General features: G+C 52.2%; 4 protein-coding genes across 8 annotated transcripts in view; 2 read left to right on the top strand and 2 right to left on the bottom strand.

Annotated features, from left to right (window-relative positions):
- The first annotated feature begins 32 nt into the window (after positions 1–32).
- Positions 33–3,388, top strand: HTRA2 (HtrA serine peptidase 2). The gene is made up of 8 exons (XM_029937662.1): positions 33–693; positions 795–999; positions 1,089–1,283; positions 1,521–1,553; positions 1,773–1,878; positions 2,061–2,130; positions 2,827–2,922; positions 3,030–3,388. The coding sequence occupies exons 1-8, from the start codon at positions 188–190 to the stop codon at positions 3,193–3,195; spliced, it is 1,377 nt and encodes a 458-aa protein (XP_029793522.1). The 5' UTR covers positions 33–187; the 3' UTR covers positions 3,196–3,388.
- LOXL3 (lysyl oxidase like 3) lies at positions 3,334–20,396 on the bottom strand. Of its 3 annotated transcripts, none has more exons than XM_029937659.1 (14): positions 18,628–20,396; positions 16,721–16,884; positions 15,978–16,192; positions 6,576–6,795; positions 6,160–6,340; positions 5,866–6,020; positions 5,456–5,623; positions 5,157–5,319; positions 4,709–4,952; positions 4,501–4,616; positions 4,285–4,421; positions 4,077–4,188; positions 3,818–3,892; positions 3,334–3,715 (listed from the first exon to the last, which is right to left on the bottom strand). In XM_029937659.1, the coding sequence occupies exons 1-13, from the start codon at positions 19,085–19,087 to the stop codon at positions 3,819–3,821; spliced, it is 2,409 nt and encodes an 802-aa protein (XP_029793519.1). In that variant the 5' UTR covers positions 19,088–20,396; the 3' UTR covers positions 3,334–3,715; position 3,818. The 3 variants fall into 3 exon arrangements, with proteins under 3 accessions (XP_029793519.1, XP_029793520.1, XP_029793521.1); XM_029937660.1 differs by having other exon boundaries at positions 3,334–3,892; positions 18,628–18,952; positions 20,307–20,382; XM_029937661.1 differs by lacking the exons at positions 6,160–6,340; positions 6,576–6,795; positions 16,721–16,884; positions 18,628–20,396 and having other exon boundaries at positions 3,334–3,892; positions 15,978–16,048.
- An 819-nt stretch (positions 20,397–21,215) lies between these two features.
- On the top strand, positions 21,216–24,315 carry DOK1 (docking protein 1). Of its 3 annotated transcripts, XM_029936270.1 has the most exons (5): positions 21,216–21,302; positions 21,654–21,953; positions 22,125–22,218; positions 22,428–22,612; positions 23,071–24,315. In XM_029936270.1, the coding sequence occupies exons 1-5, from the start codon at positions 21,243–21,245 to the stop codon at positions 23,887–23,889; spliced, it is 1,458 nt and encodes a 485-aa protein (XP_029792130.1). In that variant the 5' UTR covers positions 21,216–21,242; the 3' UTR covers positions 23,890–24,315. The 3 variants fall into 3 exon arrangements, with proteins under 3 accessions (XP_029792130.1, XP_029792131.1, XP_029792132.1); XM_029936271.1 differs by lacking the exon at positions 21,216–21,302 and having other exon boundaries at positions 21,876–21,953; positions 22,129–22,218; XM_029936272.1 differs by lacking the exons at positions 21,216–21,302; positions 22,125–22,218 and having other exon boundaries at positions 21,876–21,953.
- A 989-nt stretch (positions 24,316–25,304) lies between these two features.
- Positions 25,305–26,111, bottom strand: part of M1AP (meiosis 1 associated protein) — a 67,618-nt gene continuing 66,811 nt past the window's right edge. The window contains exon 10 of the mRNA XM_029937673.1: positions 25,305–25,774. Coding sequence (XP_029793533.1) covers positions 25,595–25,774 — 180 coding nt within the window. The 3' untranslated portion in view covers positions 25,305–25,594. The remainder of the gene's footprint in view (positions 25,775–26,111) is intronic.

Genomic DNA, 26,111 nt, shown 5'->3' on the forward strand with positions numbered 1-26,111 from the left:
CGCGGGGACCACAATTCCCGGCATTCATGGGGCGGAGGCGGGGTCGGGCTCCCGGAATCCTGGGTCCCGGCGTGCACTTCTGGAGGACTTCAGGTACCGGCGTGCCCCGCGTCCCGCTGTCCGCCAGCGCGCGTCCAGGGCGCCGCCTCTGTGTAGGGCGGGCGAGGAGGCAGCCGAGGCGGAGCTGATGGCTGCACTGAGGGCGGGGCGGGGTGCAGGCTGGAACCTCTGGGGATGGCGGGCTTTGGGGGGGGTTTCCAGGGGGAAGGGGCCCCTGTTGACCCCTGACCTCCGGGCCTTGCTGACGTCAGGAACTCCTGACCCTCGGGTCCGAGTGACTTATGGGACCCCCAGTCTCTGGGCCCGGTTGTCTGGTGGGGTCCCTGAACCACGGACGTGTCTGACGTCGGGGACTTCGGATTCCCGAGCACGGCTGACTGCAGGGTCCCCTGATCTCCGGACCCGGGAGGTCTCAGAGACCCCTGGAATCCGTCCGCGCATATGGCTGGCGGTGGCGCTGGGTGCTGGGGGTGCAGTGCTGTTGCTATTGTGGGGCGGGGGTCGGGGTCCTCCAGCGGTCCTCGCCTCGGTCCTTGGCTCACCGCCCACCTCTCCCCGGAGCCAGTACAACTTCATCGCAGACGTGGTGGAGAAGACAGCACCTGCCGTGGTTTATATCGAGATCTTGGGCCGGTAACGGCGGGGAAGGGCAGGAGGCACCCAAGCTGTGGGCTAAGGGGCGGGCGAGCTAGGTGTCTGAGCCTCCTCACATCCTTGCTTTCCCCCCATCCCAGACACCCTTTCTCCGGCCGCGAAGTCCCTATCTCGAATGGCTCAGGATTCGTGGTGGCTGCTGATGGGCTCATCGTAACCAACGCTCATGTGGTGGCTGATCGGCGCCGAGTCCGTGTGAGGCTGCTTAGCGGCGACACGTATGAGGCCATGGTCACAGCTGTGGATCCCGTGGCAGACATTGCCACGCTGAGGATTCAGACTAAGGTGGGGGTCTGGGCAGGCTGGGTCTGGTTGGGACTGTGAATTTGCTCACATATCTAGGTGACGGGTCTCTTATACCCATTCTCCCTTAGGAGCCTCTTCCCACACTACCCCTGGGACGCTCTGCAGATGTACGGCAAGGGGAGTTTGTTGTTGCCATGGGAAGTCCCTTTGCACTGCAGAACACGATCACTTCTGGCATTGTCAGCTCTGCTCAGCGTCCAGCCAGAGACCTGGGCCTCCCCCAAACCAATGTGGAATACATCCAGACTGATGCAGCTATTGATGTGCGTCCTGCTATGAGAGAAATGACAAACTAGGTTGGGGGTTGGGGGGAAGGCTGTGTGGGGCAGGGGACCAACTGTGATAGATGGTGGACGAGTTTATATACAGAGGTTGGGCTGCGCATATGTGGCCACTCTGGCTGGGCTGGAAAAAGAATTTGGAGAAAGTACCTATATCCTGGTTATGCCCCCAGGCATAGAGTCCCTGGATCTCTTCCATATTTTCTCCTTGTCCTGCAGTTTGGAAACTCTGGAGGTCCTCTGGTTAACCTGGTGAGTGGGACATCCTTCTTTCCAAGAATCCCTGCCCCAGGTCAGTGTGAGAAGGGGTGTGCATTCCCATCAAGTTTCTGAGCAGTGTCCTGGTGGTTTATCTCCCCAAATCCAACCAGATATCCCCCAAGTCCCCAATACTTCCTGCTACTCTTGTTCGGGTATCTCCATCTCCTACTATTTATTTGGGCTAGGGAATAGTGGGCTCTATCCCTGCAGGATGGGGAGGTGATCGGAGTGAATACCATGAAGGTCACAGCCGGAATCTCCTTTGCTATCCCTTCTGATCGCCTTCGAGAGTTTCTGCATCGTGGGGAAAAAAAGAGTGAGCCTGGCTTGGGGGGAAGGGATTCCATTAAGTGGTGGGAAGGGCATTCATTGGGCCTTGATGGAGCAGGGGGTGGTGTGGGGTGGGGTGGGGTGGGGGAAGAGTGGGGGTGTATTGGGAGGAAAGGGAGGGAAAGGAAGGATGTAACTGAATGTGGCTCATTTGTTCCTCCATCACAGATTCCTGGTTTGGAATCAGTGGGTCCCAGCGCCGCTACATTGGGGTGATGATGCTGACCCTGACTCCCAGGTATGAGCTTTAAGAGTAGTGACCTGTAGGACTACCAGTACACTCAGTAGTGGGCAACTGGCATCGCTGTTGAGCTTTGTTATCAAATTTAATCTTTATCTAAGATGAGTTGCCTCACACTTGGGAGCTATCAGAAGAGCTGTCCTCTCTCATCATCTTGACTTTCTCACTCCAATCCATTTTGCACATCTGCTACCAGATTGATTTCATCCTGCTACTGCTTTGATTTAAAAACTTTGGGCCATTAACTTGGTGTTCAGGGGCCATTTTCCATCTGTCTCCAATTCAGCCTTCCAGATCTGGCTTCTTCCATGAATATACTCTGTTCCAGCCAACCTGATTTCCTACTCTCATGTTTTTTATTTATGTTATTCTTGTTTTATATAGTTAAATACCAGAACCATGCTTCTAGGCCCAGGTTAAGTTCTATTCTCTCCTTAAAGCTTCCCTTAGAATTCTAGAATGACATTAGTGTTATTGATTTAGTAGCATGTGTCATTTGGAATTAGTTACTTTTTATACACATATTCTACTTCCTAACTTTGAAAAGGCAGAAATTGAATTGCCTTTCTATCTGGAGTATCTAGGGCATGCCCTTGTCCATATAATTGTCAATGTGTTGATGAGAGATTTGAGGTGAACTCAAGGGAGAGTGCCTTGGTGTGGTTAACAGGGTGATGATCTATGTCCTTTCAGCATCCTTGCTGAACTACAGCTTCGAGAACCAAGCTTCCCTGATGTTCAGCATGGTGTGCTCATCCATAAAGTCATCCTGGACTCCCCTGCACACCGGTGAGGGAGAGACTACGTTGTGAGGTGGGGATGGGTGAAGCGTGCATGTGCCCTTGAACTGAGCTGTCTAGTCCCTCCTTTTTCTCTCTGTCCGTCTTTCACCATAGGGCTGGCCTACGGCCGGGTGATGTGATCTTGGCCATTGGGGAGCAGCTGGTACAAAATGCTGAAGATATTTATGAAGCTGTTCGAACCCAATCCCAGCTGGCAGTGCGCATCCGGCGGGGACCAGAAACATTGACCTTATATGTGACCCCTGAAGTCACAGAATGAGTGGGTCAGCAGGACTCTGAGGCTCCTGCTCTCATTTCCACCTTGCTTTCCTGGCCTAGACTCCGAGGGTACCTGGACAGAGGATTAAATGAACCAGTGGGGGGCAGGTCCCTCCAACCACCAGCACCAATCCCTGGGCTCTGAGGAATCACACAAATGCTTTTTATATAAAATAAAATTATACCTAGCATCATGTTATAGTCAAAAATAAGGGTGGGGGGCACTGATCTTTTCCCCCATGAAGAGGCTAGAGGTAAAGCTGTATCCCCTCTAAACTGAGAGGAGATACTGGAGCTGACCATTCTGACCTCCCTATTCAAGAAAATGAGCTCCTGCTGTCTGTTGTTCTGGGCAGTCAATCAGGCGCTGCTCTTTGCAGCGTGCTTGACTCAGTGCTGGGCCTGGAAGCAAAAATTCCCCGTGCTTGGCCACAGATCCGGCAGCTGGCCTAGGAAGGAGGGCGATAACTTCGTCTTGACGGTTCCACATCCATAGCGCACACTGGATGAGCATGGCCAGCCTGCTGACATCAGGGGTTCCTTGGTAAGCTCCTGAGGTAATAGTAGCCTCAGACCCCTGCCATTAGGGGCCAGTGGTGGTTTGCAGAGGAGGGTGGCAGCACCTTAGATGATCTGGTTGCTGGTCTGGCCAGGGTAGCGCTCGAACCTCCTGTTGGCTTCTTCACTGAAGGCATCACCTGCAAGGTGAATGGGCAGTTTAGGCAGGGAAACGGACCCACTGTGGGGAAGGGTGAGTAGAAGTGGAGAGACTGGGAGATCCAGAGGAGGGTGGGAAGACACAGAACCAAGTTAGGTAGAAGAGAATGAAGGCCTTTCCTTCCCATCCCCCAGTCTCTCTGGGCTGCTCTTCCCATCAAATACCAATGTGGCAGTTGTGCACCCAGATGCGGTGTCCATCATATTTGCAGTTACATTTCATTGCGTTGTTGGTGAAGTCACTTTCTGCTACTTCATAATTGGGGTTGATAACCACCTGTGAGTGGGAGAAAGTCAATTTGACCAGTTGTAGTCTTCACATCTTTAATAAACACTTCTCCCACTTGCCAGCTGGATCTCAGGCCCCAGGCACCTGCAGAATGTAGTTTCCTGGTTTCACATCTGTGATGTCGATCCATTGGCAGTCGATGTCATGCCGGTAGAGATCCCAGCAACCCACGGTAATGCCCTGCTCTCCAAAGTTAGCACACTCATACCTCTTGGAGACATCTGAGAGGGATTGTCATATGTCAGTGTGAGGCAAGGCTGTGGGGTGGAGATACCGGAGTCTGTTCTAGGCCCAACTCACCCTCCTGACATTCGGTGTCTTCCAGACAGAAACTAGCTTTGTGGCCCTCAGCCACCTTCGTGCCATTGGGGGTCAGGATATCATAGTGAGTGAAGATGTCCATACTGTGGTAATGCCTGTGGGGACAAGGGAACCCCTGTTTCCGTCCCTGCCCCCAGCAGTCTTGCCCCATCTCCAGTGACCTTGCCCTTCTACTTGACCCTCTCACCCATGACACTCGTGCCACACCCAGGAGTGGCGCCCGGCCTTGGGTCTGAAGTCGGCTCGTCCCAGGTTGTGGATCTGGGAGGAGAATCGGAGCAGACGCCTGTGGCCATAAGGCCAGTTGGCCGAGCGGGCCGAGCGGGCCAGGCAGTTCTCTTCTGCAGCACAGTACAGCATGTGCAGCGGCCGGTCCTCGATGTAGGCGGTCTCCTGCACCAGTGCTGAGTGCAGCAGCAGGTCTGATGCAGCTGCACAAGGAAGGGAGCAGAGTGTTGGGAAGTCACTGCTGAGGGGTGGGGACAGATGGGGGTGCTTCTACTCCCCCTGTGGAGTGTGAGAGGCTGCTTCTTCACGGGGAAGGAGCCCCCTCCAGATTACAGCTCTCTTTTCCCTCAGAGGGGGTGGCCCAGAGCTTCCCTTCTTTGGCTTGCATCACCATATCCTTCACTCACTCTCAGAACAGATGACTCCAGCAGTAAAGCGGGTTCCTGGCCTCTTACAGGCAATGTGGGTGCCATGATGAGCACATTGGTCCAGGGACAGCTCAGACCCTGTGCAGCGCACTCCACTCATCACCACCTCTGTTACATTCCCTGAGTCCCAGTACCAGGTCTCCTGGGGACACATGTTGGTGTTTCTGTGAGGCCCCATCATCCAGCCTCTTGGGCCAAGGGACTCATTTCCATAGTCCTCTGCCCCAAACACAGGCTTTGGAGGCAATTGTGTTGGTTTCCCTCTCCTTCCCACTCACCTGCAGGCCATGGCTGGCATAGCCCAGTCCAAGTTGCCTACAGGCCACCATGGCCTCCAGTGTCCCCCAGTCATCCCCACAGATGAGCCCCCAGCGAAGGGACCCAGGTCCCCCTATTTGCACCTCCACTCGCCCCTCATGTCGGCTGCGGCCCCCACTGAGTCGGATCTGCAGTGACACAACGGAAATTCCGGTAAGCTTTTTGAGAGAGGGGTAGTGGGAGTCTGTAACAGGTATGTGGCCGATGGGTGATTCAGAGGCACGTAGGGGCTCGCAAGTGGGGGCATCAGGTGGGAGCTGCAGGATGGCAGGGGCCTGGGACCGTGGGCTGGGAAGCTGTCAGGCTGCAGATTGTGACCAGGACTGGATTGGATGTGAGATTCCTGGACTAATCTGGGAAGATAACTGACCTTGGTCTCTACCCCAGTGTAGGGCAGATTGCATCGGACTCCAGCATCTTGGCTATGGGAACAGTCTTCAGCTGTGATGTTCTTGTGGGGGCACTTCCAGAGGGAGGGTTCCTGTCCAGAGCACCGAACCTCACTTAAGTGGATGGCACCCATGCCTAGGGACAGAGGTCAAAGATCAGGAGGTTATAACTGGACCTTCGTTGTCTGCCCAGGGGTCTCCTTCCCAAGGACCATATCCCCCGGGAGAGTGAGTACCTCCTCCTTCCCTCTTCCTCCCATCTTCATCCCCCTCACCCTGGCCCATGCGGGCACCACTCAGAGCCTCTCGAGCACTCCCGAAGCCCAGCTCCCGACACACCACGCTGGCTGCCTGCAGGTCCCACTTGCGGTCACAGACTGTGCCCCACGTGCTGGCCTTCAGGACTTCCACCCGGCCCTCTCCAGGGTGGGCCCCGCCCTTTAGACGCACTCGGGTCTATAGAGGAGAGAGATGTGCCCAAGAGCAGTGAATGGAAACAGCATAGAGAGGGCTAAGTAGACCTGGGAGATAAAGGAGATTCTGGTGGGGAGGGGTGGTCTCAGGTATGTGCCCACCCCCTGAGAGGTTCCTCTCTGTCCGCAAAGGTCAGGGCTGTGCTAAGTCAGGGGCTGGCTAGGCTAGGGGGTTCTCCACCTGGGGTGGGGAAGGTTATAGTCACTGTCTCACACACCTCCCCCTGAGGCTTCGACTGTTGTTGCTTCCTCTGGCCACCGGATGCTGCGTAGAGAGGGCCTGGCACACAGCTCACCACCGCAGGGGCCCCCCCAGGGCACCTGGTGGTGTCATTGGCACGATAGAACTCCAAGGAGCAGAGGGAGAGGTGGGCCTCCGTGCCCACGCACGCCACCCCATGCAGACCAAAGGAGTGTTGCTGCCGCTGGGCCAGCAGCCTGGGGGGACAGGAGTGGGGTGCAGTAGGGTAAAACAATGCTCCTGCCTCTTTGCCGACAACCATCCTCCCCTCCATGCCTCCCATCCCCAACATTTCATGACCATTTTATCCCTTCTTCCCTTCTTTTCTGCTACATTTCCCTCCATAGAGACAAAGGGAATGGCAAGTTTCTGGGCTGGAGGAGCCCAGATTACCCAGACAGGAGGGTCCTTGGGGACCTGCAGCCGAAGACCACTATGGGCAGGACGGCTAGTCTTGACTTGCCTGGCAGAAACCTTGCTCCAAATGGTTTCAGGCTGCCAGCCCTAACAGAGGCTGAGGCTGAGGCTGCTGTGCAAAGAGAGTGGGAAGCCAGGACGGCCCAGCTGGAAGAGATGGGCAGGAGGGGGTAGCTGACACAAACAGGAAGCCTGAAGAGCCAGCGTGAGCATATCCTTCTGTTATGCTGAGGCTGAAATAACTGAATGAGTCAGGACTCAAAGGACTGAGTAAATTTGGGGTCTAAATGGCTTCTCAGAGGCTAGAGGGTCTTCCAGGCCAGAGAATGATGGGTAGTTATGAGAAGATTATACCAGAAGGTGGACCTAGGGAAGGACTGGGGCTGGCACATGTGGAAATGAAGATGTACAAATGCAAGACAGACAAGTTAGCGTCCACATGACCAGAGAAGGAGACAATATGCACAACAGAATGGTAGTGATCTCTCCAGACTTGAGCTGAACTTTAATGATGTAGCCCATGTTCCTGCAATTGAAACATAACAGAAAGAATGTTCTGTAGCCACCTGAGCACAAAAATGGGACTAAACTAAACTAGAGATGTTAAACCTTGGAAACCCTTCAGAGAGATGCCTTTAGAGAAGGAAGGGGACTGGTGTATTGACACCAATGGAGTAAGAGATGGCAGTGAGGCACGTGATGAGAGCAGTGCCCAGAGAGGTGGGCTGCTGTGGCTGGAGTGGGCCTGTGAGGCAGGCTTGACAATGAACTATTGCAGTAACGTGCCCATCACTTGATGTCAGAGGAAGGAAGGTTATGACGACTTAAAGTCATTGGCTAAGAAGATGGAAAATTTTATAAACACAACAGACAAAGGAAGCCTGGAGACTACAGAATACCTTTAGAAGCTCAGGACCAGTGGATGCTGAAGCTCAAACAGATCAGGTACTCTCCCAAAGTCTTGTTTTGCTGAAAATAAAAGTCAAAGAGGCCATCACAGGAAAAAGATCCTGCTCTTCTAAACTCCCTCCTCCCCTCTCCCTATAAGGAAAACAGTAAAAACAGTAGTGTGCCCTTGAGTTTGGTGTTCAGGGAAGGCTAGAGCATGGCTATGTTGGGCACAGATGACCTTTAGCTAAAAGGTACTACAAGAGCACCCCCAAATTCCAAACTCCACTGAAGCCACTAGAAGGAGAAGCTGGAGAAGGAGGGCCAGCAGGGACCACTGGGGGATCCCAAAATGTGCAGAAAAAGAGGAGGAGACAGAAGAAAGGGATGAATTCTCTGCATTTCAGCCACTGCTGAAGAAGTTATCAGGGAGACTTCTCATGTGCAAATGGCCTTTAGAAGCTGATGAGAGACAATCACTGGGGCTGGAAGCTCTTCTGCCCCTTGGGTTCTGTAGGAGCCCACAAGGAAAATTAATCATGTCAACTGGGCCAGAGACACAGGGGCTATGATCTGAACCCATCCCTGGCAGAGGTTCCAGAGGGGAACATCCAAGCTGGTAGCACCTATTTTTTAAAAAATTAAATGAAGTTAAGATGGGAACACTGATCCCTTAGGCAAACATAACTTCTTGGGGGAGACGCAAGTAAGGCATCTGAAGGAGAAAGTGCCAGAGTATCTGCTAGAATTTACTGGAGGAAGATAAATAAGCATGTGGAACAGGGGTAGTCAGTGGATGAACTTCTATCAAGACTCAAAAATCCTGTGATAAGCATAATTCCCCAGAAATGAGCATAAGGGCCAGCATCACGTTATGTTTCAGTGACTCATCTGGAAGGTGGTTTCTAATAGCTACTGCTGCCCCTCTGCCTCTTGGTGGGGGCCTCTTAGACCCCTTCCTGACCACAGCCCAGTTGCCGTGACTCATCATCACTCTGTGCTCTCCCTCTCCGCACACCCAGCCTGAACTTCATTTACCTCTTGATTGATCCCCTGCCCACTCGGGGTTTGGGTTTGACTTTAAGCTTGGTGATTGGTCTGAAAAAAGGAGAAAAGTTAGTGGAGGTAGTGGTTAGGTACATGGCCCAGGAAAGGTAGAGGGTTTTGCTGTCGGGTTTTTTTTTTTCCTGTTTCCGGGAAGGACGCTTTATGCAGAGTGTGAGAAGGAGTAAAATGAAGGGGGCCAGATTTTCCACATACACTGACTGTTGCACACCACTGAACTCTATTTTAGGAACTCCTGTTGCACTGTGAATTCAACAATCATGATTAGAAATTTAGTCAGTCCAGGGGGTGACGGGAGAAAGGGATATGAGATAAAGGGAGGAGAGAGAATGGGAATGTGGGTGAATTGAATTAAGGGGGGTAGGAAGCATGCAGGTGGTTGAGGCTAGAGTCCAAGCTGTTTGGGGGAAGTATAAAGATGAGGAGGCTTCTCAGCCATTCCTACATCATTTCCTCTTTGTGCACCCTAAGGTAAAGCTTGCCCATCCCCATGCCTGCCTCCCCTTCCCTTCCCTACCCACCCTTGGAATGGCCATTGTGCAGTTACATCCCTAATTCATCAGCTTGGGTTCTGGGATGGACATGGATAGGCTGCCTTCCATCCATCCACCTCCTGGGGCCATAGGAGCGAGCAGGAGGTCCCAGGGCTCTTGCCCCATTACCTTCCAAGGGGCTTGGAGCGTCGGGCCGAGGCTTTGGCCGCTCGCTTCCTCAACTTTCTGTGAGGGTAAGACAATAGCAGAGTCAAGATCAGTCTAGAATCAAGTGGGAAAGGCTGGTGCAGCCAGGGACAAATTTCTTTTCCAACAGGAAAGTTGGAAACTCAACAGGATGTTATAACATCAGATACTCCCAAGGCTTTACCCTTCTCAGCTGTCTGGCCTCACGCGCACATAACCACGCTGATGAGCAGTAGTAAAATCCATGGACTTAGGTTGATAGAGCCCCTGTACCAGCACCCCCAGAAATTATACTAGGATAGGTAGATAATGAGGACTAGGGGCAATAGCGGGTTGATCTAAACCTCAGGGGTGGTCTATGGAGAAGCATATAATTAGAAGGGTGTTAGGATTGTTAAGATTGCCAGACTAACTGGGCAAAGAGAAAGAACTGGCCTGATCATTTGGAGGCTGACTGTCTTTTATTCTTGGATGCTCTTTGACTTCTGGCATTTCCAGGTCTGAGGCCAGTGGGCTAGCCCCAAGCACCAAGGCTGGATGTCCAAGGACGTTAACTTGATTTGACTGGGAAGCATAAAGCCAGGCGGCCTAGGATGACAGCATCCTTCCTGCCCCAGTTAAATTGCATATGCTTTAGTCATTCACAAACCAAGCTCAGTTCCCAATCTTACATCCAGAGAAATAAGTTCTAAAACATTATTTCTTTTTAACTGGCCTAAATATTTGACCTATTTTATTCTTCAAGAGGTTTCCTTAAGTCTAAGGTCTGGAAACTAGGTCTGTTTCTCCCCTCATTCTCCTTTTGATTTCAAAGACTCCCCGCCCCCGCCCCCGCCCCCGCCCCCGCCCCCGCTCTTTGTTCTGTCCAACTACGTACAGTTGAATGCAGGTTTTGCCTGTCTATTCTTCTAAGTTTATAAGAATCCCTGTTATCGTTTTAGTTATTCCTCCTTTAAACACATCCCTACTCTTGTTTCTCCTGAATCATATCTGGACATAGTACAGTGTGCAGAAGCACTGGATGTTAATAAACAAATAAGAAGCAGCACTGAAGTTGCTTGGTATTTCCTGGCCTGGCTTCTTCCTCAGGATGCATTTCGTTGGTCTTTTTGCCTGCTTCAGATTCTGTATCTCCCTCTTTCTCTGCTCCTCCCTAACTCATGCTCTGTTTCTCAAAAATAAATAACAGTTCAAAGAAATGTTCAGATCTCTCTCTCTCTCTCTCTCTCTCTCTCTCTCACACACACACACACACACACACACACACACACACACACACACACACCTCTACCCTATATCTCCCCTCCTCTTCATAGAAAAAATTGTCAAGAGTTGTCAATGCTCCCCTTCTATAACTTATCTCTTATCACTCGTTCCTTAACCCACTCCTATCTGGTTTTCCACATCACTCTGGGAGGACAGATTCCAGTAGGCAGCTTCGGTCTTCATCATGTTTACCTCTTGGTAGCATCAGACACTGCTGTTCTGTCCTCTCTCCCTCCTTGGCTGTCCTAACAGTATGAGTCTGGTTTGATTCCTCATTCTGGTTACTCTCTCTCGCACTTCTTGGCAGGCTCCTCCTCTAGCTAGTCACTTACATTTTTGGAGCCCTAAGGCATTCTTCCACATCCTCTCTCTATGTTCCCATTTACACCTAACCTGGTTTATTCCATTGCCTTAACATTTTTTTTTCATTTATTTTGAGAGAACAAGAGAGTGCGAGTGGGGTAGGGGTAGAGAGAAAGGGAGAGAGAATCCCAAGCAGGGTCCATGCTGTCAGCACAGATCCCAGTGCGGGGCTCAAACCCACAAACCACAAGATCATGACTTGAGCTGAAACTAAGAGTCAGATGATTGAGCCACCCGGGCACCCCCTGCTTTCTTAATGTTTCTAAAATGTAATATAGGTCCAAAAAATAAACCTGTAATTCTTTCTGCAAAATCCACTCCAGAAACCTAGCAGTCAGCCTTGATACATTTCATCTTTGGTTCCCAAAGTCAGTCCAGAACCAAGTCATGTCAATCTTATTTTCTAAACATCTCTCCAATCCACTCACTCTTGTTCTTCTCCACACCATCCTCAGAAATGCAGTCAAAGTGTTTTTTTTGGAGCCACAAACCTGATCATGTCCTCCTACAGTCCTGCTTATGAAAACGCTTGAGTTGCTTTCCATTGCTTTTATTACAAAGATCCCTGTCGCCTGTGAGGTCTTCCTTGACCTCTCTGCACCTCTGCCTTCTCAGCACCTTGCACAGCAATTTGCAAATAGCAGGAATTCAGTAAATGTCTTTCAGCACTTAAGCTCTTAGAACCTCAATTTCTTTGTCTGCAAAAGGGCAGTAAGTGGTTCAATTATCTCTACATTCTTTTCCTCTTCTAAAATTCTACCACTTCCACATGTTGTAGGGAAGAACCATAAAACCAAGTTGAAAAATGATAAACACACACATTCTGATTTTCTCATTCCTTAAATCTTACTTGCTTCCTCTAAAAGCCAGCAGATGTATCTTCTTTATTTTGGAAGTTGGAGTTCTTTATAAATGATCTTGCTTATCCTTTATGATTGTGCTACCCATGAGAATGCTCTCTGTGTGATTTGGCCACGAAAGGATGTCTATCTCATCATCTCCATCACAGAGCTCTCAGGACTCCTGTCACCTCTCTCCTCTCTAAGAATGGTCTCTGGTCTTAGTATGTGTCCTTCTCCAGCCTTCATAGCCCAGACTTAGTAACGCATTCCAAGATCTACACAAATATTCCTGATCTCTGAAAATCACTTCAGGCCATGCATACCTATGGGTAATTCCTGGGTCTCAAACATCCCAAGGATGGCTCACTTCTAAAGTTAGTTCATATTAACTCGAAGCCCAGAGATGGCTGGTGGCTTGTGCCATCCTTGTCTCAAGCAGCTTCTGGATCTTTTCAGGTATCTCTCTCTTACTTTCTATTATCAGTCATCCTACAACTATTCCTTCCTCTCCCTCTTTGTTGTTACCCTAGTCCTAATCAGCTTCGTTTTTAAAACAAGCTCCTGACTAGCTTTACTGCATCTAGAACCTCCCCCTCCAATTCACTAATATCAGCTAAATTTTAAAAACACTGGTCTTATTTTATCATCATCCCACACAAATACTTTTATTTTTAATTTTTCCATAAGATAAAGATCAAACTCTCCAATCTGGCATCAAAAGTGTTCCATTTTCTGGCTTTTATGCATTCAGATCTTCCATTATTTCTCAGCACACCCTTCTACTTTAGTCAACTGTCTTTTGAAAAATATCCTAGTCATGGTCAAATCTGTCAGGGTCAGCAATGACTCTGTTTTGCTAAATCCAGCATTTGTTTCTCAGTCCTTGTGCTTTTAGACCCACCAGCAGCACCGACTCAGGTGATGGCGCTCCTCCTTGAAGTGCGTTACTTGGCTTATAGGCCACCATGCTCACCTGGTCTTTCTACCTCACCTCGCTGTTTGCATTTCACTTTATCTTCCTAACATAACGATTAAGCTCTCTATTCAGTCCTTTCCTGTTTACACTCAATCCCTTGGTGACGTCCAGTTTCAGGACTTAAAATACTTTTATTCAGCAACTCTAGAGTCATATACCCAATTGCTTGATACTGAGCCTCACCATTTCAGTGTCTCAAAGAACCTCACATTAAACCGGTCCAAAGCAAAGTTCTTAGTATACAACACCCCTGCCCCCCAATCCTCACGCAACACATGCTCCACCCATTGTCTTTCTTATCAAGTAAGGCCAACTCCATACTTAGCTCAGGCTCAAAACCTTGGGGTGAACCTTAATCACTCTCCTTCTCTCCCACATTAAATCCATTAGCAAATTCTATTGCCTCTATCTTCAACCATACACACAGAATTTTATAATTTTTCACCATTTTCACTGGTCACCATCACCGTCACTTTCTGTACTTGGCTTTCAGGAGACAATAATCTCCTAACTAATTTCTCTGTCTCCTTGATTTCACTGTATCCCTCACAGTCTATTCTGTTTTTTTAATAATAAAAAAATGTTTTTTATTTATTTTTGAGAGACAGGGAAAGACAGCATGAGCAGGGTAGGGTCAGAGAGAGAGGGAGACACAGAATCCGAAGCAGGCTCCAGGCTTTGAGCTGTCAGCACAGAGCCCATGTGTGGCTGGAACTCACATACGATGAGATTATGACCTGAGCAGAAGTCGCCGCTTAACTGCTTAACCGACTGAGCTGCCCAGGCGCCCCCATCCTTGCTTTTTAAAATTTTACTATTTTCTGATTCTTCCCTAGTCCATGAGATCAGGGATTTTTGTCTTGTCTGTTTTGTCTACTGCTGAATCCCTAGTATCTACAACAATAGACACTCAACAAATAAATACTGACCGAATGAATCTCTTCACCTTTGTTCACAATATCCTCTTCACTTGAAATCCCTGCTTTGTAAATTGTATGAATCTTTCAGAACCTGATGTTGGTGTCAGGAAAGGTGAAGAACAAGCACACAGAAAGAAATATAGCCCCAAGACAAATAATAGCAAAGGAGCACAGCACACAGCTGTTTTTAAAACAGTTTGGGTCTCCGGACCAGATAAAGTATATTCCTTGGGACTGAAAGAACTTTTGGATGTGTCTGAGAGCCAAAGCAAGGAAAATCTGAGCAAGTATGGAAAAGACTAGAGGTTGGATAATGTATTTACTTTCAAAAAAGAAAAAGGATTCCTTATTCTAAAGAATAATATTTTAGAATAAGTTATTAAATGAAAAGTTTGTGAACAGTGGGGAAAAAATATGGTGAGGCTTAGAGACCCAGAAAGATTTCATTAAAAATTAGCTCAAACCATCATGATTTCCTTTTTTGATAAGATGTCTAAATTGGAATGCTAGAAAATGGCCATGAATATAATATATCTAGATTTTAAGGAAGACTAATAAAATCTCCCACAATTCCATTATAGATAAAATGGTGAAATTTGGTTACATCATTGTAGTGTTCAGTTTGTTCCCAATTAGTGGAAAAAACATTTCACAAGTAATGAGTAAAGACTTGATGAGTAAGGAAGGGTTAGACTTTGGTTTTGAACATTTCAATAATTTTAACAGCACTCTGATGAAGCCAGAAGATTTAGCTATCCCAGAGGAGGCTGGGAGGGATGATAAATGGAAAATAATGTCAAGACTCAAGATAATCTCATGGGTTCATTGTGGCTTTTAAATGGTTTTTAAATGATGTATCAAACTAAATAGGGTAAATTCAACATAGATTTAGCTTCAAATAGGCTTTTCTATTAGTAGCAAGGATAAGGGAAGATCTGAATTGGTTTTAGATGATTACCCATTTAATATGAACAGTGAGATGTTTCCTCAACAGGCATACAAAATCTGGGCATGCTCTACTCAAAGCTGAGCGTTTCTACTGTACCCCGCTCTAATCAGACCGAATCTGAAGTTGTGTGCTCAGTGGAAGCTAACCTAGATGTCAAGAAGTCTTTCTGCAAAAATTAACTAAGGAAGAGCTGAGAAGAAAAAAAAAAGGATTTTAGCTTGCAAAATAGATTAGAATGACTGTAAAGATTTCCAAATTCCTCAAAATGACCACACATGATGGTCCAGCGTTTCGAGGCACTCTAAGCACAGAGCTGTTTACAAGTGTGATCCGTAACCCTGGCGGCCAGCGCATACTCCAGGGCTCCAGGGCAGGTGGGAGAGGGTCGGGCGCCTCTGTCAAAGGACATTCTGGAAGACTTGCCTAGAGTCCAAAGGGCTCCCGCACTCAGGGACGCGCCCTGAGGATGGCCGCGACCGAAGGCAGGCCCCACCTCTCCAGGCGCCCTGCGACCCTCAGGGTTCGGCCCTCTGGCGGGGAGTCCCGCGCCCAGCCCGGCGCTGGACACACCCCGGGACCGCCTCCGCAGGGCGCGGCCGCGCGCTCCTGGAACTCGGACGTCGGCCCCCGGGGCCGAGTCCGCGCCGTAACCTTAACCTTCCGCGACACCGCCCGCAGCTGGGCGTGGCCTCGCCGGGCTCCGCGCGCGCCCCGGGGAGCCGAGACTCTGCCTGCCAACCGAAGGCGTCATGGTACTGACGCGCGACCGGCCGCCACTCGCCCCGCCCCGGCTGCGGACCTTAGGGAGCAGGAGCCTCGCTGGCCCCATTTCAGACCCGCCCTGGGGAACCCTTCATGGTTCCACAAGGTTTCTCAACTCTCCAGTTTCGAAAGGGCCTCCATAGTTCCCCCACTGTTCCAGAGCCCCGGACCCTCTCAGAGGGCGAGACACCGCTCCCTAGTGAGCACCCCTCCATCCCAGTCTGCTCCGCCCAGCGCCCAGGCCCCTTCACCTGTAGAAGGCTGTGTTGACCCTCTTTTCGCTAGGGAAGCCCAGCATCCCGCAGACCACGTGGCTGTTATGGGCGCTCCAGCCTTTGTCACACACTTGCGACCAGCCGTCGGGAAGCCTGACTTCGACCAGTCCCTCGGTTACTGGCAGGGGCCGCCTGCCCCTCCCCACGGCCGGCCGAAGTCGCACCTCCTCCACTTGCAGGTGCTGTTCTACCTGGGGATGGGACCACAGGCAGAGGACCGAGTCTCAGTAACGACTTTTTATTTGCCCTGCCACCCTTAAGGAACCCTGATCGGCGTGCTTGCCATAAAGACAGTGGGGAGCAGGGGCTGACGCAGGGCTCTCTGTTGTGAACAGACTTTCCTGCAACCAGGAGAGTGGAAGGACGTGTGCCCTGAGAGGCGATTAAGGGTGCTGAGCATAAGAAGGGAGATGTTCCAGGAGAGCAGGAGCCTCTGACTGAGAGGGAGAGCAAGGGACGTCCGAGGGACCAGGGATGAAGTTGGAGAGGCGCCTGCCGGGTTTAGTACTTGAATGCTAATGCTAAAACAACCCTGGGCTTTAATATGCCTAGGAGCTCTATCATTTCCCCCCCACCGCCTCAGCCTCACACCTCAAATGATCCCGTGGGCATAAGGGATCCCCTACATTCTGGTATCCCCTCTCACCACATATAACCACCCCACAGCCCTCTCTGGCCATCCTGGGTGGGGTGTTTTGTGTGTGTGTGTGTGTACGGACCTCAATGACGTTAGAATCCGAGAAACCGGGGAGGCGCTGGTCCTTGCAGATGACTCCGGCATCCTCGTCGTGGGTACAGTCACTGTTCCCCCAGCCCCGGGAGGCACACTCGGTCACACTCTGCTCAGTCCCACTGCAGCTCAGGTTGTCCAGCCAGATGCGGCCTGTGGAGGGAGAGATGAGGGGATAGAGAGGTTTGTGGAGGCAGGATGGAGGAGGAGGGTAAGTGATGGGGATTTGGGGGAGGGTGATCATGGAGGCCTCACACCTGCCTTGATGATCCCACTTTTTCTGTTTAGATAATGGGATGTGAAAAAGACAGAAGACCCTGGAAGGGAATAGGAAAGGGAGCACAGGATTGATGGGGGGGGTCAGTGGTGATCTGGGGATACTCAAGAATTTGGGAGGGTGAATAAAACCCCGAGAGTCAACCCTGAAATTCTGATCAGTCCTGACCTATTCAATGATAACTATAATGAATCAAGTACGTGTTGTGTGTTAGGCACTCTGCCATGTATGCATATACATGATTATTCTTAGAACAGAGCTGCCAGAGAAGTTAAGTAACTTGCCTAAGACCACCTAGCCAATACGTGGGGGCTTAGGGGTTTGAGCCATTTGTGACTTGGAAATCTAAGATCCTTTCATCTTCCCTGTGTTACTACATTGCCCCCTTGTTTTTCTCTCTGCCTGGACCATCCTGAAATGAGCATCACTGACTGCTCAGAGTGGGGATGGATCCAATTCCCCCCCAAGGCCATGGGCTTTTACCCAGTGTCTGTCCCAGACAATGGCAAAGACCTATCATGCATATTCTGACAGGACTTCCCCAGCTTCTGCTGGGGTACCTACTTCCTGCCCAACCAGGCCACTAGAACCGTCACAAAGTCCTTGTGACTCTCCATGACTATCCCCCAAGGTCTGATTCAGTCCTTCAATGCCATCCAGAAAATCCCTCACCTAAATGACTGTCCTCATGTTTGGAGACAACCTTCATGTAATTGCTATCCAAAGCTTTTTCTTTTCATACCAAGCATCCCCAGCTTCTTCAGTTATTGCCTCTTGAAACTTTCAATCTTTCACATTTGGGCAGCTCTCCTCTGGAAGTATTTCCATTTTCTTCTCTCTCTCTTTTTATGTAGGCTCCGTGCCCAGTAGGACCTTGAACTCAAGGGCTTTAACCCACGACCCTGAGATCAAGACCTGAGCTGAGAGTTGGACACTTGGCTGACTGAGCCCTAGTCGGGTGCCCTAGGTGCCCCTCTACTGTCTCTCTTTAAATGTGGCACCTCCAAGTGACACTTTATTCCAGAAATGGTCCAGCCAGTAGGAAGTTGGGGATTAGTTCCAGACTGCACCTGCTTCTGTCCATCAGTCCCACTTGGGTTCATACAGTGTAAGCATCCTCAAGTCTCAGAATTCCTCTTAAGCCCCCACTATTCACACTCATTCTTGTCTTATTCTTAGTTCTAGCTTGTTGGTTTCAGCTCTTGCCTATAATTTTATTTGGTCAGCTGCAGTTATCTATCTGTGATCCTTTCTGGCTTTGGGATATTCAGACATAATTTATCTGCTCTCAGCTTTCCATCAAACCAGTTTTTAACTGTACAGGACTTGCCTGTATCAGGGCTGTCCTTACACGTGGCTTTGTAGAATCATACTTTTGCAGAAAGAAGGAACTCAGAGATCATCTAGTCACTTTGCACATAGGGCCTCTGACGTTCAGAGAAGGCACTGACTGGCTTAATGTCGCACGGGTCTGGGAAGTAACTGTGTTGGTTGGTTTGTCAACCAGGGGTTTACCTGACACTGTTTATGGTGTCCCAGGTCCCTGTACCTGTGCTATCCTGATGTTCCCTCTCCCCACGTTAAGGCAATACCTAGGCCATGCCTGGAGCATTGCTCACCTGTTCCAGGGCCATATTTGGCACTATGGGTCCAGCCCGTGGCCTCTGTGAAGCCCAGCTCTCGGCAGAGGATGTGGGCAGCCTGAAGTGTGAAGTCGTCATCGCAGATGGTGCCCCACTCGCCAGCTCTCTGTATCTCCACTCGGCCCTCAAAGGGCTTCCTGGGGAAGCCAGCCAGCCGGAACCGCAGCCCCTGGCTCCCAGCCCTCTTCTCAGGGGCCGTGGATGGGGATGGAGATCCCAGGCATGAGCTGCACAGCAGACAGAGCAGCAGCCCCCATGGGCTCCGCTGCCAGATACTGACAGGTCGCATGGCAGGGAAGGCCTGGGTGCCCCAGAGAGAGAGTGTGTAAGAGAAATCACAGATGAAGTCAGTCCTGGGTCCCAGAGAGAGGTCATGATTGGAAGAGAGATACTGAATAAGGACAGAGACAGAGACAGTGTGAGAGAAAGGACCCATGGAGTAAGTGGGAAAAAAATACAATCTAAACAGTGAGAGAGGTGCAGACTAGGGAGGGAGGAGAGAGACAGAGACCTAGAGATAGGCTCTCCCTCTCCTTTGTACAGAGTAAAACAGTCACCATCAGTTGTTCTGTCTCAGAAGGTCCTTTCCTAGTTCTGTCACTGGTACCTCCATCACCCCCACCTACTGGTCTAAGAGACCCAGAGATCAAAAGATAGTGATTACAGACCAACAGGCAGAGAATGCTCCAGAGAAAGAGATAAGACTGAGCAAGAGGGAGACCCAGACAGGATGTGAGAGGAAGGAAGCGGTGGGAACAAAGCAGGAGCAAACAGAAAGGGACAGCGGGGAGAGACAGTGTAGGAGATGGATAGAAGAGGATCGTGAGAGAGCCAGGTCCACAGAGCAGTGGAGAGACACCGGCAACAGGTGAGGAGAGGGGCTGGCAGGAGCCAACGAGGGGAGGCAGAAAGGACCCAGATGATTCCATTCAGCCATTGGGAGGGACAGACAGCTACTGATTGTGGATAGAAGCAGGCAAGGAGGTTTAGGAGAATCTCAGACCTTAGGTTCCTGAATGGGAGCCAAGCCCAGAGCTCTGTCTGGCCAGATTCCAAGGCAGAGAGGGCAGAGACAAGAATGGATGGAGAACCCCCTGCACACCCTAACCAGCACACAGGCTCTCACATGCCCTGCAGGGTCAAGGGGCCCAGGAGGGCCAGGCCTCAAGCTGGGAGGGGAGTGTGTCCAGACCTCCTGCCAACACTGCCATTGCTGTCACTGGGCAACGGGAGGCCAGGGCGCCAATCCACTCCACAGCCAAGGCCTTCCCTCTGTCTGGGGCTGAGAACAGCTCCTCTCCAGCAAGGGGCCCCCTGAACATGTTTCCCCCAACTCAGACAAACAACACAACAGGACAGCTTTGTTCTGGTGACATTCTGGCTTGGGGGCCCAGTGGTAGGGCCTCACAGAGGAGCCTCCAGCCTTAGGGGCCCCGCGGCTGCCCTATTTGGAACATCCTGCACCCCCCCCCTGCCTGCCAAATATCTGCCTCCTCTCTCCACTATTCTTGTGTCCCACTCTTCTTTAACACTGATAAAACCCTCAGTGGGTTGGTTCCCCTCGACCCCATTCCGCATCACCCCTTTTCGTGGTTCCTCCACCATCCTCCCATCCGAAACTCCCCTTCTTCCCGCCGCAGCGTGACTCCCCCTACCTTGGCTGAGCGGGGCCCTAAGGGGCTGGGAGAAGAGTCCAGGTCCTGGAGATCGGTCCTAGGACTTTCCCAAAAAAGTGCTTGGCCAGGGGAGACTGGACCCCCCCACCCTTTCCCCCTTCTCCTTTCGTCCCTCCCACGTCCCCTTGAGCCCTCCCACATTCCGCCCTTTCCCTCGATTCCTCCCAGGCCAGTTCCCTCCTCTTCTCCTTTTGGTCCTCCCCTCCCCCGTGGAGCTGGCCGAGGCCGCTCCAACTCCCTCCGCCCCCCACCGCCGACCCTCCCGGCCTGCTCAATGAAGCTTTCTTTTCTCGCGGGTTGGAGGCCTTGCAGCTACGGTCAATGAGCTGGACACGCAAGAGGCCATGGGGCTGCGGACCGGCCCGAAAGGCGGACCCTGGGGGCGGTGGGAGGCCGCGGCTCAAATCCCGGCTCCGGGAAGCTTTCCAGCCCCCAGCCCCCATCCCTTTCCCCAGGTCCCCGGCTCCGCGGAGTGTAAACAGCCCGACTCCAACCGGGCTGGGGGCGGATCCAGTCAGGGGAACCCAGGCAATGAAGGCCCACAAAGTCCCTCCGGTGCCCCAGACTGCGTTTTCGGAGTGACGTCACGACCTTCACTCTGAAGTCACGTTGAGCACATGACGTCGTATACAGCCCCTAAGCCCAGGCGCGCCAGAGCCCTCTGGTTGAAACCGCGAGCATTCCTTTGGTGGAGTCACTTGTGCGAGTCCCAGAGCCGTGGGCAGGGGTCTAAGAGTGGTGCACGCCACCTTATCTGGGGACCCCCTCCCCTTTCTTCTTGCTCCCCTCCTGGCGCCCCCTGCGCAGTCCGCGGAAGCCAGGGGAGGGGCGGGAACGCCTTCGGAGGCCCGGCCCCGCCCCCGCCCCGCCCCTAGCCCGCAGGGCCAGGAAGCGCGGAAGGAACCGCCGGGGGCCATGGACGGGGCTGTGATGGAAGGGCCGCTCTTTTTGCAAAGTCAGCGTTTCGGTACCAAGGTAGTAGGGGGCAGGGGCTGCGGAACCCCATCATACCTAGGGGTGGGCTAGAGACCCAGAGAGAGGGAGGGGGCGGCAGCGGGTTGGATGGAGTGCGGGAGCGGAGCTATAGAGCCCAATGACGTTCCCGTGAAGTTGATTTCACACTGCGGAGAAGCGGCGGCCGGCCTCGGGGTACGCCCTTTCTGGTCCTGGGGAGACGGAGGGGCATCCTTCTCAGTAAACTTCGCCGCCCGTGGGTAAGCTTCGGACCCGAAATCGGCCTGCGCCGGTTCTCTCCTTTCCCGTCGGGGCCCCGACAGCGGGTGCTCGCCGGCTCCCTCTCCAGCGCCTCTCGCTCTCTCTCCCCAGAGATGGAGGAAGACCTGGGCGGTGCTCTACCCTGCCAGTCCCCACGGCGTAGCGCGGCTCGAGTTCTTTGACCACAAGGGGTCGGGCGCTGGAGGGGGCCGAGGGGGCTCGCGCCGCCTGGACTGCAAGGTGATCCGTCTGGCAGAATGTGTGAGCGTGGCCCCAGTGGCTGTGGAGAGCCCACCTGAGCCCGGCGCTTCAGCTTTCCGCCTGGACACTGCGCAGCGCTCCCACCTGCTGGCGGCCGACGCGCCGTCCAGCGCCGCTTGGGTGCAAACACTGTGCCGAAACGCCTTTCCGGTGAGGGGGCCTGGGCTGCCCTCAAGGGGTTGGGGTGAAATGCATCGGGGCCAGGAGGCGACGCGGGGGTGGGGGCAGTTACAGCAGTAGAGGGCCTGAGCTGGCTTGGACCCTGGGAACGTTGTGGAGGGAATTGCGGGGTCCTCGATACTGTCTTTCTCTTTACTCCAGAAAGGCAGTTGGGCTCTGGCGCCTGCTGAGAACCCACCCAAGCTTTCTGCCTTGGAGATGCTGGAGAACTCGCTGTATAGCCCCACCTGGGAAGGTAGATGCCTGAGAGGCCCTGGCAGGGATGGGGTGGAAAGGAAGGGTGTCCTTGGGAAGGGAGTGATTAAATGGTCAGGGACCCATGGGGTAAGTAGGAAGCTCCTGAAGCTGGTTTCCAAGTGAATGTTTGACAACCTGTTCCCGCTTCCCCAGACCCCTCACCCACCAGTGCGGCCAGGTGCCAGTCTAATTGCGTATTCCTTCCAGGATCCCAGTTCTGGGTAACCGTGCAGAGGACTGAAGCCGCTGAGCGCTGTGGCCTGCATGGCTCCTATGTGCTGAGGGTGGAGGCTGAGAAGCTGACTCTCCTAACCGTAGGCGCCCAGAGTCAGATACTGGAGCCACTCCTTTCCTGGCCTTACACTCTGTTGCGCCGCTATGGCCGGGACAAGGTGCGCGGGCTTTCTGGGTGGGGCTAGCTGGGGGGTGGGGCAGAACAGGAAGAGGGGAAGCCCTGTCCTCAGGATAGCTCTTCCTTACCTAGTCCCTGGCCCTCCCTCCCTTCCCAGGTAGTCTTTTAAAGAACATTTTCAATGTTTATTTATTCTTTGAGAGAAAAAGAGAGTGCAAGATTAGGGGAGGGGCGGACACACACACACACACACACACACACACACACACACTCACAGTCTGAAGCAGGCTTCAGGCTCTGAGCTGTCAGCACAGAGCCTGATGTGGGGTTCTAAACTGTGAGATCATGACCTGAGTTGAAGTCAGATGCTTAACCAACTGACCCACCCAGGTGCCCCACCAGGTAGTCTTTTCTTTGTGGATCTCCTAACTAGGTCGGGCCCTGTGACTCATCTCCTCTCATTGCTTCTGGTAATGCTTCCCTCCATGCTTTCTTCAGGTCATGTTCTCTTTTGAGGCTGGCCGCCGCTGCCCTTCAGGCCCTGGAACCTTCACCTTCCAGACAGCACAGGGGAATGACATCTTTCAGGCGGTTGAGACAGCTATTCACCGGCAGAAGGTCCAGGGAAAGGATGGTCAAGGGCAGGACAGTCTCAGAGCTGATTCCCATGAAGGAGAGGCCGCAGAGGGGAAGTTGGCATCCCTCCCTGGCCCTCAGGAACTCCTGGGCACTCCTCCGGCTCTGTATGCTGAACCCTTAGACTCACTGCGCATTCCTCCAGGCCCTTCCCAGGATTCCCTATACTCAGACCCCCTGGACAGCACCTCTGCACGAGCAGGAGAGGGGGCACAGTTAAAGAAACCTCTTTACTGGGACTTGTACCAGCATGTGCAGCAGCAGTTGCTGAAGGCCAAGCTGACAGAACCCAAAGAGGACCCCATCTATGATGAACCTGAGGGCCTGGCCCCAGCTGCTCTCCGGGAGCTGTATGATCTGCCCCAGGAGCCCAAGGATGCGTGGTGGTGCCAGGCTCGGGTGAAGGAGGAGGGCTACGAGCTCCCTTACAACCCTGCCACTGATGACTATGAAGTGCCACCTCCGCGGAGCACAAAGCCCCTCCCAGCTCCCAAGCCCCGGGGCCTGGCAGCTGGCGGTGGTGCTGGCGGTGCTGGCGGTGGTGGTGGCAGAGGCCACAGCTCAGACACTGCCCTGTACAGCCAGGTCCAGAAGAGTGGTGGCGCCCCGGGGAGCTGGGACTGTGGACTGGCCGGGGCAGGGGCTGATGGGACCAGGGCCAAGGCAGAGAGCTCCACATGAGAGGGTGAAACTTGGGATACTGTGGAAGGACCATGGGGAGGTGGCACTGGGGATCAAAGACACCTGTTAGAACCTGCAGGGACCAGAGGTCCTGTGTGAGCCAGCCCAGGGCACCAGGGGGATCAGGGGAGTCAAGGGGAGGATGGTCAATCTCAAGAAGTCCTGGAAGTGGGACAGATGGCAGGGGTGAGGGATAGGACTTAGGGGAGACCAGTACCCCTAAGTCATTCTCCTGAAAGGAATGGACAGCGGCTGGACCAGATCTATGAAGAGGGGTGCTTGCTCTGAGTTGGTGCAGTCACAGTGGCCTGCATGGAGGCTACAGGGAGCTGCAGAACTGTGCCTGGATCCTGACCCCTGCATTGTTCTTTGCCAGAGACATAGATTTTAAAAAGTTTATTCTCATTAAAGCCAGTTTGAATTTAAGAGGTCTATGTGTGTGAATAGTCATAGAAGGGCCACAGCGACAGGGGTGCTGGGTGGGTGTGGAGGGGGTTAGGAGAATCCACAGGAGGATGGGGTGGCAGGGAAGTGAGCAGAGTGATGTGGTGTTGAAAGCCTGGGTGGTCTAGGGCCCACGTGGGCTTGAGCCTGTCTCTGTGATACCGGGCAAGTTGTAACCCTCAGTTTCCCTCAGTGCCCCTCTGCTCCCCCCAACCCTGATAAAATGGGAAAACCCAACAACAGACTCTACTTCACAGGGTTGTTTGTATGAAAAGAGTTAAAATTTTCAAGTACTTAGTGCCACCTGAATCACACATTAAGCATCTTATAAATGGTATTATTCTGTGGATGGAGAGGGTCAATGGAAAGGTGGACAGGGGTGCCTGGGTGGCTCAGTCAGTTAGGCGTCTGACTCTTGGTTAATTTAGCTCAGGGCATGATCTCAACATTCATGAGATCAAATCCTGCATCAGGCTCTGCACTGACAGCACTGACCCTGCTTGAGATTCTTTCTCTCTCTCTCTCTCTCTCTCTCTCTCTCTCTCCCTCTCCCTCTCCCCCCCCCCTCTCTCTCTCAAAATAAAAAAAGAAAAAAGAAAAGTGGACAGTCCTGGGGAGAGACAAACGGGAAGGGAACAGATCTCTTCCACACTGTTTTCCTTTTCTCAGCTGTGATACCATCTGACACCCTGCCCGCCCTGCCCCCCCTTTGTCTGTAGGTTTCAGCACCAACCACTTTTCCGTCTGAGGGCTGAAGGGAATTGAAGGGAATGGCAGTGTGGTGGGTGTAGCCAGAAGAATGCGGGCCTTGGAATGAGGCTGCGATTTCAATCCTACTTATTTTCATGAGCTCTAAAAACCTTGTCCTTGTCTCCTGATGTCCCGTTTCCTGAAGTTGACATGACCTCATCTACCTGTTTATGGGGAACTACAAGGAGAAATTCGGGCTGGGAATGCTCCTAACAATGGTGGAGACTTACTGGGTGTTTAATCTTCATTGTGTTAATAGTATCGAATGATCCAAAAGAAAATGAGTTCCTGCTTGGAGAAGGAAAAAGTTCAGGTGTGTCTGTTCTGGGCCTAAGCAGTGGGGCGGCGGCAGCACTGAAGCCAGAGGCGGGGAAAGCTCCGTTTCCCAGTCACCTGGAACTCACAGAGGCTCAGGTGGCGATAAGGGAAGTCCGACCACAGAGGCCACTCACTGTATGAGCCTTGGTGTGCATGTGGCGAAGCAGGGCAGCCAGGCTCTAGCGCTGGTGACTTAGGGCCCAGAGGGATATTCCTCCTCTTTCTGCTCCTGCACTTCTTCCTCTTTGGAAGGCCAGAAGGCTTCTAAGGAAGGCTTGCTGGCTGCTGGCATCCTGGGGGCTCTGCCAGGGGTTGGAGTCATAGGTAGGGGGGCCACTGTGGCTCGGACTCGGTTTGTCTGCAACTGCCCAGCCTGCAAAGAAAGCAGAGACTTCTCTGAGGCCCAGACGTGATTCCTGATCTCCTATCCTGTTCCTTGTTGGGCCTCCTGTCCACATTGCTTCACGTGTCCCATCCCTTAAGTGACAGCCTCAAGGTCAAGGGCAGGGGAGTCCCCTGCCCTGTCTCCACAGTGCCCATCTGCTGGCTGAGTGTCCCTTCTCTGTTAGGTTGTCTACGAGCTACCTTGTGGTGAGCTCAGCTTTCATCTCCAGATTGACTGTAGTTTGGAAAGATCTTTCTCTTGTAACTTCAGCTAAGGCAAAACAAGAGTTCCTAAAGGCTCTGTTACTGAGAAATTAGGAAAAGAC

The sequence above is a fragment of the Suricata suricatta genome, chromosome 4 (genome assembly GCF_006229205.1).
Source record: "Suricata suricatta isolate VVHF042 chromosome 4, meerkat_22Aug2017_6uvM2_HiC, whole genome shotgun sequence".
Lineage (NCBI taxonomy): Eukaryota > Metazoa > Chordata > Mammalia > Carnivora > Herpestidae > Suricata > Suricata suricatta.

Coding starts and splice junctions, on each gene's coding strand:
- DOK1 (XM_029936270.1), top strand. CDS start 21,243: ATGGACGGGGCTGTGATGGAAGGGCCGCTCTTTTTGCAAAGTCAGCGT. Junction 22,219..22,427: donor GTATAGCCCCACCTGGGAAG/GTAGATGCCTGA, acceptor TATTCCTTCCAG/GATCCCAGTTCTGGGTAACC. Junction 22,613..23,070: donor GCCGCTATGGCCGGGACAAG/GTGCGCGGGCTT, acceptor TGCTTTCTTCAG/GTCATGTTCTCTTTTGAGGC.
- LOXL3 (XM_029937659.1), bottom strand. CDS start 19,087: ATGGGTCCTTTCTCTCACACTGTCTCTGTCTCTGTCCTTATTCAGTAT. Junction 5,624..5,865: donor ACACTGGGGTAGAGACCAAG/GTCAGTTATCTT, acceptor GTGTCACTGCAG/ATCCGACTCAGTGGGGGCCG. Junction 3,893..4,076: donor GGTGCACAACTGCCACATTG/GTATTTGATGGG, acceptor TTCACCTTGCAG/GTGATGCCTTCAGTGAAGAA.
- HTRA2 (XM_029937662.1), top strand. CDS start 188: ATGGCTGCACTGAGGGCGGGGCGGGGTGCAGGCTGGAACCTCTGGGGA. Junction 694..794: donor TATATCGAGATCTTGGGCCG/GTAACGGCGGGG, acceptor CCCCCATCCCAG/ACACCCTTTCTCCGGCCGCG. Junction 1,879..2,060: donor GCATCGTGGGGAAAAAAAGA/GTGAGCCTGGCT, acceptor CCTCCATCACAG/ATTCCTGGTTTGGAATCAGT.